The 12,926-nt window shown below is 37.4% G+C and overlaps 1 protein-coding gene across 1 annotated transcript in view; it reads left to right on the top strand.

The window, feature by feature from the left end:
* The window catches only part of LOC119789119 (ankyrin-3-like), a 106,134-nt gene extending 98,095 nt beyond the window's left edge, over positions 1 to 8,039 (top strand). Inside the window, exons 43-49 of the mRNA XM_038293902.1 lie at positions 117 to 1,473; positions 1,565 to 1,724; positions 2,245 to 2,322; positions 2,653 to 2,736; positions 2,872 to 2,985; positions 3,948 to 4,024; positions 5,957 to 8,039. Coding sequence (XP_038149830.1) covers positions 117 to 1,473; positions 1,565 to 1,724; positions 2,245 to 2,322; positions 2,653 to 2,736; positions 2,872 to 2,985; positions 3,948 to 4,004 — 1,850 coding nt within the window. The 3' untranslated portion in view covers positions 4,005 to 4,024; positions 5,957 to 8,039. The remainder of the gene's footprint in view (positions 1 to 116; positions 1,474 to 1,564; positions 1,725 to 2,244; positions 2,323 to 2,652; positions 2,737 to 2,871; positions 2,986 to 3,947; positions 4,025 to 5,956) is intronic.
* Positions 8,040 to 12,926: the final 4,887 nt, after the last annotated feature.

The following is a 12,926-nucleotide window of genomic DNA, read 5'->3' on the forward strand; positions in this document are numbered from 1 at the left end:
TCCATGTCATGTGGGTTTTGATGGGTTTTATGTTTTTTTCTGTGTTTTGGTGTGTTGTATTCTGTTGTGGCATGCTTCTATCCGTGTCTGTATGTTTCTCATCCTTTCACCTACAGATTATCAGAGCATTCTAGCTGAGCTGCAGTCTCCTGCTGCTCTGCACTCCACTCCCCACTTCCTGGAGCCTGAACTCCCAGTCACCCCCAACCCTTCCCTTCCTCAGCATCAGCATCTCCATTACCCCAAACCAGACTCCTCTCTTCAGACTTACAGTAACCCGCAGCTCACTGCCTGGAGCCCAGAGGTTGAAGCTTGTAGCAAAGAGCCAGAGAGCTCCCCTAAGAGTCCCCCAAGGCCCTGTGACCTTGCTCTGCCCGTTCCAACCTTTGATTTTCCCGATCCTCTTCCTTCTAAGGTCAGAAAGCCCCATATTGCTTTAAATGACCAGCTTCTTTTGAGTGAAGAGGAGGACAGATCTTTTCAAGAAATGCAGCCAACCCTCAAGCCCAGGTCACAGTCCTTCCCAACAATGTGTGAATTGGACGTTGAAATGGCATTCTCTACGTCTTCACCTTCGCTGTCATTCATGTCTTCAATAACTCCATCATCCTCCGACAGAACGTGTTTTGGTGTGCCGATGGTCAACACCCTTGATGCGGCACAAGACGACGTAGGTCAGAAAGGAAGTCAAATGGAAGTCAAAGAAGAAATTGAAAAGGTTGTTGCAGCTCAGTTAGCAGAGAGGAGTGGATTAGTGCAGAAGTTGGTAGAACAAGAATTGATTAAAAATGTGGAGAGAAAGTGTGAGATGGTTGCAAAAGACAGGTCTCAGTTGGAAGAAGAAAAAACAAAATTGGTGGAACAGAAATGGTCTACAGAGCAGGCCAAAAGTCATGTTAATGTGCAGCACGATGGTGTTCAAGATGGGAATAAAACAGGGGTATATAAGGAGGAGAAGGCTAGAGATGAACAAAATTTCTTAACGGAGAATATTAATCTAATAAAAACTGAACATAAAGGATTGAAAGAGGTTGTTTTTCAACCTCCGGCTGCTGGGGATGAAGTACAAGTGAAGGAAAAATTGGAAGAGGTTGATTTAGAACTGTGTTATAAAGAAGAAGCACCAGAACATCAGCCTGTTTCTGAAATTTCCCCTCAAGCTTGGGTTGAAGCGCTTGAGCAACTTCAGCCTAGTGAGTCTGGATCCAATGAGGAAGAACAGCAACGAGACAGAGAAATGCCAGAGGAAGGATCTTTGTTGGAGGAGGTGATTAAAGAAGGCTCAGAGGAAAAGAAGGAGCAGGACACAGAAGTGATTGAATCAAGGCATCAGAAGAGTTTTGAGGAGGTTGAACATGCAGAAAAAAACATATGCTCACTTTCAGGATGGCACAGTGATTCATCCAGCGTCAATGTTGAGCCACCAACACCAGGCCGCAGTGTCAGCTCAGACCTACTGGACAGACAGGAAAGGTACAAGTGTAATCCCATCTAAAGTAGGATTTAGAAAAAAGATAAATTATTCCATTTTTTGATTAAAACGTTCATTGTCTTTACTTTGCAGCCAGGAAAACTCTAGTGAGTCTATCACCTCCTCGTCCAGAGCTGAATCAGGGAGATCCCGACCTAATGGCGACAACTCAAAGCACTCACCTCAGGACGCCTCATCGGAGTCATCTAATGGAAGAAAAGACAGCACACTAGTGTCGGAGAAAAAAATTCAGGTGATGACATATTGAATAAAGAGATGTAAATGAAAAGAAATTAAGGAGAAATTAATCTCTGATCTTTATTTCTGTTTATTTTGTTGGTTGTCGCTTACAGCTGATGGAAGCCCGAAATTAAGTTTCTAAGAAAATTAGCCATATTATGACCTACAGAACATCTGACTTATAAGATATCTATTCTTTATGTATTAGTTCATCAAATTTAGAGACATTAATTCCTCCTTTTTCCCACCTTTTTATTACAGTGTTATTAATTAGCTGTAAGCAATAATCATTGAAACAGAAAAGCAATGAATGAACTCCTTGTAATGATGCTGTTTATGAATTTGACATTCACAGAAATGGATGAACCTTTTCATTTTATTCTGTATTACTAAGATGCACCTGTGGGCAACACTTGTTTTTTTCATACAGCCAAGCACAGAGTAATACCTCATCTAAAAAATGCTCTAACTGACAGATTTGTGTATTTGTTGAGCATAAGTGACGTGTAATCTTCTAACCCATTCCTCCGCAGCGGGTTAGTGTAGATTCCGGTTCAGATGAAGAACAGACTGTGACCACCAGAATCTTCCGCCGTCGTCTCATTTTAAAGGTACCCTGAAAGCCTGGTGTATAGACTTGCTGGGCTTTGGTTTTGGTGATGTTTTTTTTGTTTTTTCCTCATTCAGTTGTGCCGTCTTATCGATTTGCTCTCTGTTCTGACAGGATTTTTCTCTCTTTGTGTGAATGTGTTGTTTGAGAAAAAAATATTTCTGTACATGTGTCATCAATTTTATTAATGGAAGCTCATGACTGAGGACTAACTCCGGGCGTTGTTGTTCTCTAATGTTTTCTTCTAGCGTGGTGTTGGTGATGGACTAGTTAGCTTTCTTTTGTGTCAAGGGTTTAGCATTAATTATGAGCTAACCGCAAACACTTACAGGGAGAAGAAGCCAAAAACATCCCAGGCGAGTCTATGACAGAAGAGCACTATATGGACAAGGATGGTAACCTCATCAGTAGAAAAGTAACGTACAATATTTGTTCTAATGTAACATTTATCTCTTTAGATCACAATAGCATGGTTAATGTATTTTCTCAAAGTATAAGAGGACTTTTCAGATCATTTCTCCCTTGTCAACATCCCTTTTTCCTCGAGCAGGTGATCAGGAAAGTGATTCGACGAGTCTCAACTCCAACTCCAGAAAACCAAGGAGGTGACAGGTGGAAAAGTGACTTTCACCACAGTCCCATTCAGCAGGACTTTGGTTCTGAGGTTGGCATGAAGAGAAATCCCTTTAATTATTTTAAGGTTTAATCTAAGTGGGTGTGGATTTCTGGGGTTAGGATGTGGGGGAGTTTAACTGCTTATCAGAAGTTTGGCTTAAAGCTGCACTAAAGATCAAAGTATTTTTAGAGTCTAAAGCCAAATATTAAATTAACTTAAATGGCTCATTTTGTTCACAACTGAAAATAAATTCTGTGATTGGTCTGGCTGCTAACTGCCTGCTTGAGCTATTGTTTATCCGCATGGCATGAATTGACCTCTGATCTTTCTGCTGTGGATTGTTCTTTCCCTTAAACCAAAGTTTCCAATTTTCTTCCTAATTCTAAGACATACAAAAATATTCTCCCCTATGGAGCTGATTGGTTGATCGATTTCAGATAATTCCATTATCAAAAATGTTAGTTTAAACTAAACATACACAAGGAAAAAGAACAACATATACAAAGTCATTGGTATAAACTCAACACTGCATTTTTTATATCTTTGTTGGGATTCTTGTTAATAGTTTTAACTCACCTGCCCTCAATAATTCTACCTAGGGGAATAAAATGCATTCATATGAAATGCAACCTTTCACGCTGTTTCTGAGTACGATGGAGAGTGAATCAATTTGCTCCTCATTCTGCGTGTTTTTACTGTTTTTTTCCCCAGTTGGTTTCCCAGAGTGCTTTGACTTGATTGTTCCTAACTCTGCTCATAACAAATGTTTCTCCTTCTAGGTATGTTGCTGGTGTGGTGTTGGTTTTTATTAAGTACTTTCTATAACAGCTCTCACTAACCCTTGCTTTTGGTGACAGCGCCATGAAACCAAACCTCAAGTTTGTGTTTTTGTGCTCATTTTTTTGTGAGATTTCAGATTTGCTGTTTTGGGGTGAAGTTTGCTTATGTGCTGTTAAAGAAACCAGAACATTTTTAGTTAAAGAACTTTCTCTTTGTTTTTTGTGGTTCAGCAGGGTGATGGAGTAAGGAAATGCAGACGATCAGGGGATAAAAAGCACCACTCGTAGGAATGGTTTGGAGTTATCAGGTACATTAACATACCTTTTTTATCATATCATAATATATCTACTCTAATACTTCCTTATACATTTTTTTCCCATTTTGTATCTTGTTGTTACTTTTTTTATTTGCAATATTTGGAAATGCACAGATAATTAAGAATTGATTATTTAAGCAATTTACCGCTAAATTAGACTAACCTTCATTTAATGAATGTACAAATGTGTCATGCACAAACATTGGATGCCTATGTATGCCAGCTTATATATATCAGCAATATATTTTCATATTTTCAATAGAAACTGAGTGCTTTACCTGTTTTTTTTTTTATCAAACAGTAGAAGTATTTCAGATCAGTTAGTGCTATACTGTGCAATTGAAAGAGATGATTGTTTTAAATGAATTTGCACACTTAGAGTACCATATACGGTATATATATATATATATATATATATATATATATATATATATATATATATATATATATATATATATATATATATATATATATATAAATACATTTTTTTGTCTGTTTGGCAAAAAAAAAATACTCTGTGTATTTTTTGTGTAACAAAAACACAAAGTACTCATAATTGTAGAGTGAAATGATACATGCTACAAAGTACGCAAAGTCCTCCTTCAGCATGATGCTGCAGCCAACATCATTACCTGTGAAGATAGTGTTCATTTTCATGTGCGGTCTTATATACAAAAGATAATGGTTTTGCATGTAGACCAGAAAGTACAGGTTGGGTTTAATCTGATCAGACCAACTCCTTCCATTCGTTCAGAGCTGAGCTCAGTGTTTGCAATGTAAATAAAATATTGAAAAGTTGAAGAAGTATCAATACTTTTGTAAGGTGTGGCCAAAGCTTGTCTAAGCTGCGGTTGTTTCATGTGTCTCTATATGTGTTTGCATATTAGGTTGAAGTGTTACCTCAGTAGTAGCTTCTAAAGCCATTGTTCTTTTTCTTGCTGCTGTTCTGCACAGTTGCAGCAACATTTAACTAAAAGCAGAACTTATAATTATTGCAGTGATTGATAAAAAAATAAAAAAAAGATTGCACAGATGCACAGTCTGCACAGTTGTTTATCATTTAAAATGAACCCTTATCTGCCAGGTTATAAAAATACATACTAACTTAACCCACAAACTTGCTTTGTGTCGCTGTGCTCAGTATAAAAAGCTGACTGCTGGGAGTCTGCTTATCCATTGGCATAATTTCTGCCCTACTCAGTGAGACTGAATAGGAGCAGGATACAAAGGAAACAGGGCTCACTGGTAGCACACACCTCATGTCCTGCATGCCTGTTTTTGTCTACTTAATCCACAACTTAGAACAACATCACAGCATCCTAAAAGAGTTTGTTATCCCGTTAGCCAGACTGTTAATCCCTGCTGCTGCTTGCCCTCATGCTTGCTGTGAATCATTCCATCTGTGTACAAGTGACTTAAAAAGAGAGCAACACTGCCGTGAAATTACTGAGGGAGAGTTGATACGAGGAAGGGCTGCAGTAGCAACCAAGTGTCAGGTTTTACCATTTCATGTTGAGGTCAAGTAGGGAGAAGAAACTCTTCATACACATTTTAATTAAATTGTAAGCAGTGCTCTTTAAGCTTTTTCAACAAGCTGTTCTGAATTAAACACCTTGAGCTTATTTGCAAGGAATAAGCCAACAAGTCTTCTATATGTGCAGAGCTGGCTTCCAAATATAGGTGGACTCATGTGCATTCAAATTCATGACACACAATTTTGTTTTGTATTTTTTTTTTTTTTATATGCAAAAACCATTTGTTGTTTTCTTACCAACCTGTTGTTGGTCTATAACATAAAATAAAATCAAGTTTCTAATTTTGAAATGTTTTTTTTTATCTTTCTTCAAAAACAGATTTGTGCATTTGAGATCATGATATCCTCTGTAATTGATATACATCTCCCCAAAATATTGTGTCTTGCAGGCTCACAGGAACCATTGTTTAAGTCACCTGGGAACAACTGCTCAAACCATTTTGAGGGTTCCATTCATTGGGAAGCAATTAAATAAAAGCTCCAGTCTGCTTCAAACAAGTGATATTTCTTTCCCGTAAGAGGAGTCAGACACTCTCGGTTTTACGCATGAGCATGAAAAACTCACTTTGGGTTAGTAAAAAAGGACCAGGTGGTTCCTTTCTTTTTTCGACTGCGGTGGACCATTGGACAGAGATTCTGCTTCCTGTTTGGCGTGAAACAGTCTGTGTTGCAGATCTACTGATGGTGCGAGAACTTTCTCAGGAGCATCATTTGCTGTTGGAATAAGAAAAAGGACTAAACAGGCACAACTGTGACCAAAGATGGCACAAAAGCTCAAGGAAAGAATAAAGCAGACACTGTACCACAAAAATAATCAACCGGAGCTCTTTTGAACCCGACTACAACACTCGCCTTATAGTCTTTTTTTCTTGTTTCATTGCTCTCAAGATGTAAATTGTTTGAGGGGTTATTTTTGTTTTTGCTCCTTTTTTAAATTTAAACTAACAGGATAAGCTTTTTTTTCTGTCTAGAGAATGGGCAGTGTATAATTCTGAAATAAAGGGCGCGTTATTGATAAGGGGCACTGGGGAGAAGGATCCTTTTCAAGTGCTTTCATAAACTACAGAAGCAGTTCAACTTTTAAGGATCTGACTAACTTCACCAGTTCTTGTATATTTAATTATTAGAGCAGGTTTAATGTTTGTACACACAAAAAGATGGTTTGATTTTAATAGGGAGAATGGGGAATTTCCAGAAACTTTCTCTTCCCACCTTGGGAGCTGATCTAATTGAAAAAAAAAAAAACAGCCTTTCAGAGTTACTCATATTTTCATGCATGCTGTTCACCTTATTTTAGGTACAATTTTTACAAGTTTGCAAATACTGTATTCAAGTGATAAAACCCTTTATCTCTGTACACATAAAGCCCTGAAAGGTTTCACCTGTTTTATATTTTGAACTGGCAAATAATGCCATTCACTTGTTTTTAATGCTGGGGCTGAGGATGAAAAGCATATAGCTCGTTTAGGGTGTGATGTCTCGTCTGTTTGTGTTAAAAACTGAAAGGGGCCGACTTCTGCTACTAGGACAAGGTGACCTGAATGTAAATGCTTGTAGGCGGGCTCGCTGTGAAATTCAACTTGTACTGTGTGTATTGGCAGTAAGGTGTTGGGAGTCCATGTACACTGTTAGACTGTTTGTTACCATTTTAGCTAAGTGTGGATTTGGTTTTCTAACAGCTGGTGTGGTGTTAATAAAGAAGTATTGGGGCATTCCTTTTTTTGAGGGTGGATATTTTAATCATAGGGTGGGGGGGGGGGGTATTACTATGATTTAAAAGACAATACGGACGAATAAAGATTTGATTGTAGCTCTACATAGAGTAATGTATGACAAAACAATGGATCAAAAACATTAATTTAAGCATCAATAAATTGTGTTTAACTCTGAAACTGTGTTATCTCTTTAGAATTGAGGGACTGTATATGCAGTGTGAAAAAAATGTTTTCAATAGCTCACTGAGAGGATTTTATTTTGTATTAGGAGCCATCTTTGTATTGGTTTCATTAGGTTAATTTAGTTCTAAAGCGTGGTGTTTTACTGATGCAAGGCCTCAGTATGCTGATGTCTATGCTGTGGACATAAAAAACAACTATGTGACCTGTTTTTATTTTCTTTTGGTTGGGGATACTTAAAGAACATCAGATAGGGTGCAAAATGACGTCCCGCACTACTTCTATGTCAGATGATGGGGGGGGCTATAAAAGATCCTTTGATATGATTGGGAATAGTTTTTTTTTTTTTTTGTCAATTTTGTTTAAAATGTGTTTTCACTTGAGCAGACTTTTTGATGTACAATTCCTACTAACAGAGTGAAGCCATTGAAAATGTTAATATTCTAGCACTTTGGTTATTCAAGGTCTTTTAGAGGCTATAGCAGCAAATGATGCCACCACAAATGTTTCAGACATCTTTAAAAGATTTCAAACAAAACTTTAAAAAAATAAATAAAAATGCAAATATTTCGCAGTATTGCTGTTTCTGCTCTCATTTTTGTGTCTATAAATGGTTTTCTATGTAATGAGTCCACCTCACTTGCAGAACGGCTTTGTGGTCGTCGCTAAAAAGTACTGACTTTGTGGTCATTCAGACTCTTTATAACTTTGCATCCACTCTTCTTCCATTATGCTTGGAGATTTTGCTTCAGTGCTTTCATATAGTATTTTCTCTAGCAAAAAAAAATAAAAAATACTAAAACATACAACAACTAAAAAAACAACCTCACAGAATTATGCTGCCACCAACAGGTTTGACAGCTTTGAGTGGAATTTATATTCACTTTTTTCTGAAGAATACTCTTATGTGTTTCCCAAAGACAGAAGTAGCTTTGCTTCCCCTTAGCTTTGTACACAGCCTTTCCAAATGATTACAACTTGTGACTTGTCAAATCCAAATTAGTAATGTAGATGTGTGCTGTGCTGTTGCTCGCCTGGATTGGACAAGTTAGAAATCCAGAAGGTTAATGTTTTTTTAATATACATGCAAATTCTTGTGGGTATATTACAAACAGACGTATGTTCAATTGTACCCTAATTTTAAACATATCTAACAGGCATTTAATACTGTCTTTACAGAAGTTCTGGATCTTAAAACATTCCCTTAGATTTTATTTCCTTTCTTATTCAAATGTTATATGTCTATCTGAAGGCTGATATTCTGTGTGTAAATTCAGTCATCCAGTGGAATGCTCCACTCTCCAGCTCCTAAAGGTAGATGTTAGCCACTGTGGGGGTAAACTGGTGAGCCCATGGCACAGCCATCTGTCCATAAAAGCTGTCATTATATTTGATAGACATGGTTCATAGGCAGGGGACTAACATGTCAAAGCAGAAGGTATTAAAGAAGCCCAGTCTTTCATCGTGAAGGAAATATTCAAATTTTGGACAGAGAGGATATATGGTTTGAAAGAGGTACCATTTTTGTCAAGAGAAAAGTTATCACTAAAAGTAGTAGGAGGAGGATTGCAGTTTTAGCTTCCAAGCATTTAGAGTTCAGTCCTGGAACTCGTTCCAAAGAGGTTACACAAGCACACTCATCAATATTCAATAGCAAAACTCCAAACCTATACACAACAAAAGACTCCAACAACCCAGGAGAACAGCAGGTGGGTTTTTTTGGTTTGCATCTGACTTAGGATTTGCTTAGTAGGATGGCCCTCCATGCTAGTGAAATAACTTCAGCAGACCGACTGCAGTTTGCTCTCTTGCGAGCCGTCAGAACTGACAAAGACATGCAGATAGGTGTCAAAACATCCACATAAAACCTGAGTGAAAGTCCAGTTAGCTTCCATTTAGCACTGTTTTGTGACATATGATGTTTTTCTGATGTCACATATGCTCTCATTACCATTTCTGCTGCATTATTTTCAGCTCTCATACAAGTTGTATATTATCTATTCTGGTTCATCTATGTCCTATAGTATATCAGTTTTCTAAACATCCAATTTCTCCACTGTAGATAGACTATAGCCATCAACCAAGCCCCCCCCTGACTGGGAATCAAACCCAGGAAACTGCTGCAGGGCTTTTTTACTAAAACTGCCCCTCCATGCAGCCCTAAATTATGGAGTAGATTTTAAACCCCAGGTTGTTAAAATTTCACCTTGATATCATAAACAGGCTGTTAAATGTAAGCTTGATGCTCTCCTCTTTATTAAGGAGTGTTAACTGATTTAGAGTTGTTAACTGTAGCCAGAGAAAGATTCAAACTTTTAAGTGAATATAAGGAGGTTTGTAATTGGACCATTGGTCAGGAAAACAAAACTAAATATCAGCAGAAAAGGAGACAGGAAGCTCCATCCCTGCAATACTGATACCTGATAGACTCGGAGTGTTCTTGCTGCTATGGCAGCCCTGTCTGCTAAATCACATATTATTTTACAACACATTATCTTCTTGGTCTGTGTGTGAGTTTCTTTCCAGGGGAACATGTGGCATCAGGACACACTTAGGGGAAAGCCAGTCAGCAGCAGCAGTGTCATGAGTTTAGCAACTCAAGAAACAGCAGATCTCCCATGGCTCCCATGTCTTTTAGAATTGTTTTCATGGTTTTGGTTTAAACCCTGGAATGTTTAAACATATAACCCTGTCAAGCTTTTACATTCATACATCCCACTTACAACACTGAAGTTATCAGAACCTGAATCTCTACGTTGTTCCCAAAAATGAGCTGGAGTTCCTTTAGGCTTGGAAAAAGTCGACCTTAATTTGTGACGTTGGATGGAGCTTAAAATTGTTTTTAATCTCTTTCAAATACTCCCCCTCTAAAGCTGATTTTAGAACCCTATTACTTGGACAGTCCTTGTTTCCTAACATATTAAACAAGAAACGATAGTTTCTTGTTAAATTGATTGCTTATTGATTGCTTATCATTTTAACTTTATATTTCATTCCTTGTTTCTTTGTATTATTTGTTTATATTCTATCCGTTATTCACTTTGGTCGCTCTTTGTTTTGTAAAGTGCTTTTACATTTTTACACTATAATCATTCTGATAAAAAAAATGTAAACCAAATACATTTGCTTCTGTTCTGTCACTGAAAATTTGCATTATTTTTTCATAAAAAAACTATATATATATATATATATATATATATATATATATATATATACACATTCCCCCGGGGAGCAGTGGCCTGCCATTGTGCGTTGCCTGGGGAGCAGTGTGGGGGGTTAAGGGACTTTCTCAGGGACCCAGAGTGACAGTCTATGGCAGTAGAGCTTGGACTTGGAACCTCAGGATTCCAAGCTATATGCCCTAACCTAACCACTAGGTGTTAATTTAGACAGTTTAGAGATGTCAATTAACCTTTAATTTTTTTTGCCTTGTGACACTTACAATTTCCTTCATAAACAAATAGTCCTTTGTCACATTTTCTAGTCATGCAATAAGCTTGACTCTCCTAGGGAAGAGAATTAGGACCACTGAAAAAAAATAAATTAATAAAATTTTATTTTAGTTTAATATGGGAAAAAGTCAGAATTCTGAGATTAAAGACAGAATTCTGAAAAAGAAATTTGAATTCTGAGAAAAAAAGTCCGAATTCTGAGGGAAAAATATCCGAATTCTGAGATTAAAGTCCGAATTCTGAGATTTAAGTCAGAATTCTGACCTTTTTCCCATATTAAACTGAAATAAAATGTAAAAATCAGTTAAAATATTTTTCCCGCAGAAGCCGTTATATATTATCTTTTAAACACATAAAGTACTAATGGGTTGCTGTTTTTTTTTTTTTTTTTTTTTTTTTTTGAAGTCGCTATCCTCTAGGAAGTTCTGGAGACATCCTGGTGGGGTGGAAGGCCGGAAAGATTGCATGTGGATGGTCGTTTGGTGCATGGCGCGTGTTTTGAAGCTGCTTATGGAGAAATGTCTTGGGCCGTGAGTAGTGAGGAAACAGGAAGCGATTCTTGTGGGATGGAAGAGGGAAATAGTGACAATGAAGGTTGGAAGATAGCAACATCAAAAAATGAGAAAAAGCGGAAAAAACAGAGATCAGTTCAAGGGGAATCTAGTTCAGAACAATCCAGTGATGATCATTCCATACATTCCACAGCACAACAAAATGAATTCAAAGTCATATTCAAAGTCGTTAATCAGGCAGACTCTTTTACAAATTGGAATCCGGTTCACTTAACAAAAACCATCAATAAACTTGTCGGAGAAGTCAGAGGTGCCAGAATTCTGTACAGTGGAGACCTGCTAATTATCTGCAGAGACAGCGCCCAGCAAGGCAAAGCAATACGGATCAACAAAATTGACGGGATAAGAGTTCAGTGCAGCTTAATGGAGAACAAAAAGTTCAGCAGGGGAGTCATTGGAGGAGTTCCTCTAAAAATTTCTGAAAAAGAGATTCTGGAAAACATAAGAGGTGCAAAAGTAAAAGAAGTAAAACGGTTAAAAACAACAAGAAACGGAGAAAGATCTGACAGTTTATCTGTGCTAATTAAATTCGAAGAAGAGCAATTACCAAGCAAAGTATTCATCGGTTACATAAGCTATAATGTCAAAATCTACAATCCTCCACCATTGAGATGTTTCAAATGCCAAAAATTCGGTCACATTGCAGCAGTTTGTAAAGGGAAACAGAGGTGTGGAAGGTGTGCAGGAGAACATGAGTACGGAAAATGTGGAAAAGAAGCTAAAATAAAATGCTGTAATTGTGGTGGAGAACATACTGCTGCCTATCGCGGCTGTGAAGCAAGCAAAAGGTCTGAGGAAATTAAAAAAATGAAATTTGAGCTCGGAATAACCTACGCTGAAGCTGCAAAAAGGATCCCATCTCAGTCAGAAAAACCCAAACCTACAGTTCAACACACAGCAAATTCCAAACCTCTAGAGAAATCTCTAAAAATTGATGAAGACTCACTTATTGTTAAAAAGACAAATTTTGTTCTTTTCATGGTAGAAGTTATTAATTGTACTGCACAGACAACAAAAAAAACGGAAAAAATCAAAATAATAGTGAAGGCTGCAGAAAAATATCTGGACATTAAAGATTTGAACTGGGAGATGGTTGGAAGTATGATGGGAGGACCGATGGGACCATCAGAAACTGGCAGAGTTAAGATGACCTAGAGTAAATTAAAATTATATGGGCAAATGTGATTTAGTATTATGTTGGTTTAAGTTACACAGGTTTTTTTTTTTTTTTTTTTTTTTTTTTTTTTTTTTTTTTTTTTTTTTTTTTTTTTTTTGGGGGGGTGAATCGTTTCCTGTTTTCTTGCTTTACTCCATATCAGTTGGTGGCGGTAATGCACAATTCACAAGTCTGCCAACCGCCATAAAATCCCATAAGAAGAAGAAGACATCCTGGTGGGGTCGCTGTGTCCGTCGCCAGGGCAAGGTCACACCGTGCATCGT

This window comes from Cyprinodon tularosa, unplaced genomic scaffold (genome assembly GCF_016077235.1).
Source record: "Cyprinodon tularosa strain WSP-4 unplaced genomic scaffold, ASM1607723v1 ctg331, whole genome shotgun sequence".
Classification (NCBI taxonomy): Eukaryota; Metazoa; Chordata; class Actinopteri; order Cyprinodontiformes; family Cyprinodontidae; genus Cyprinodon; species Cyprinodon tularosa.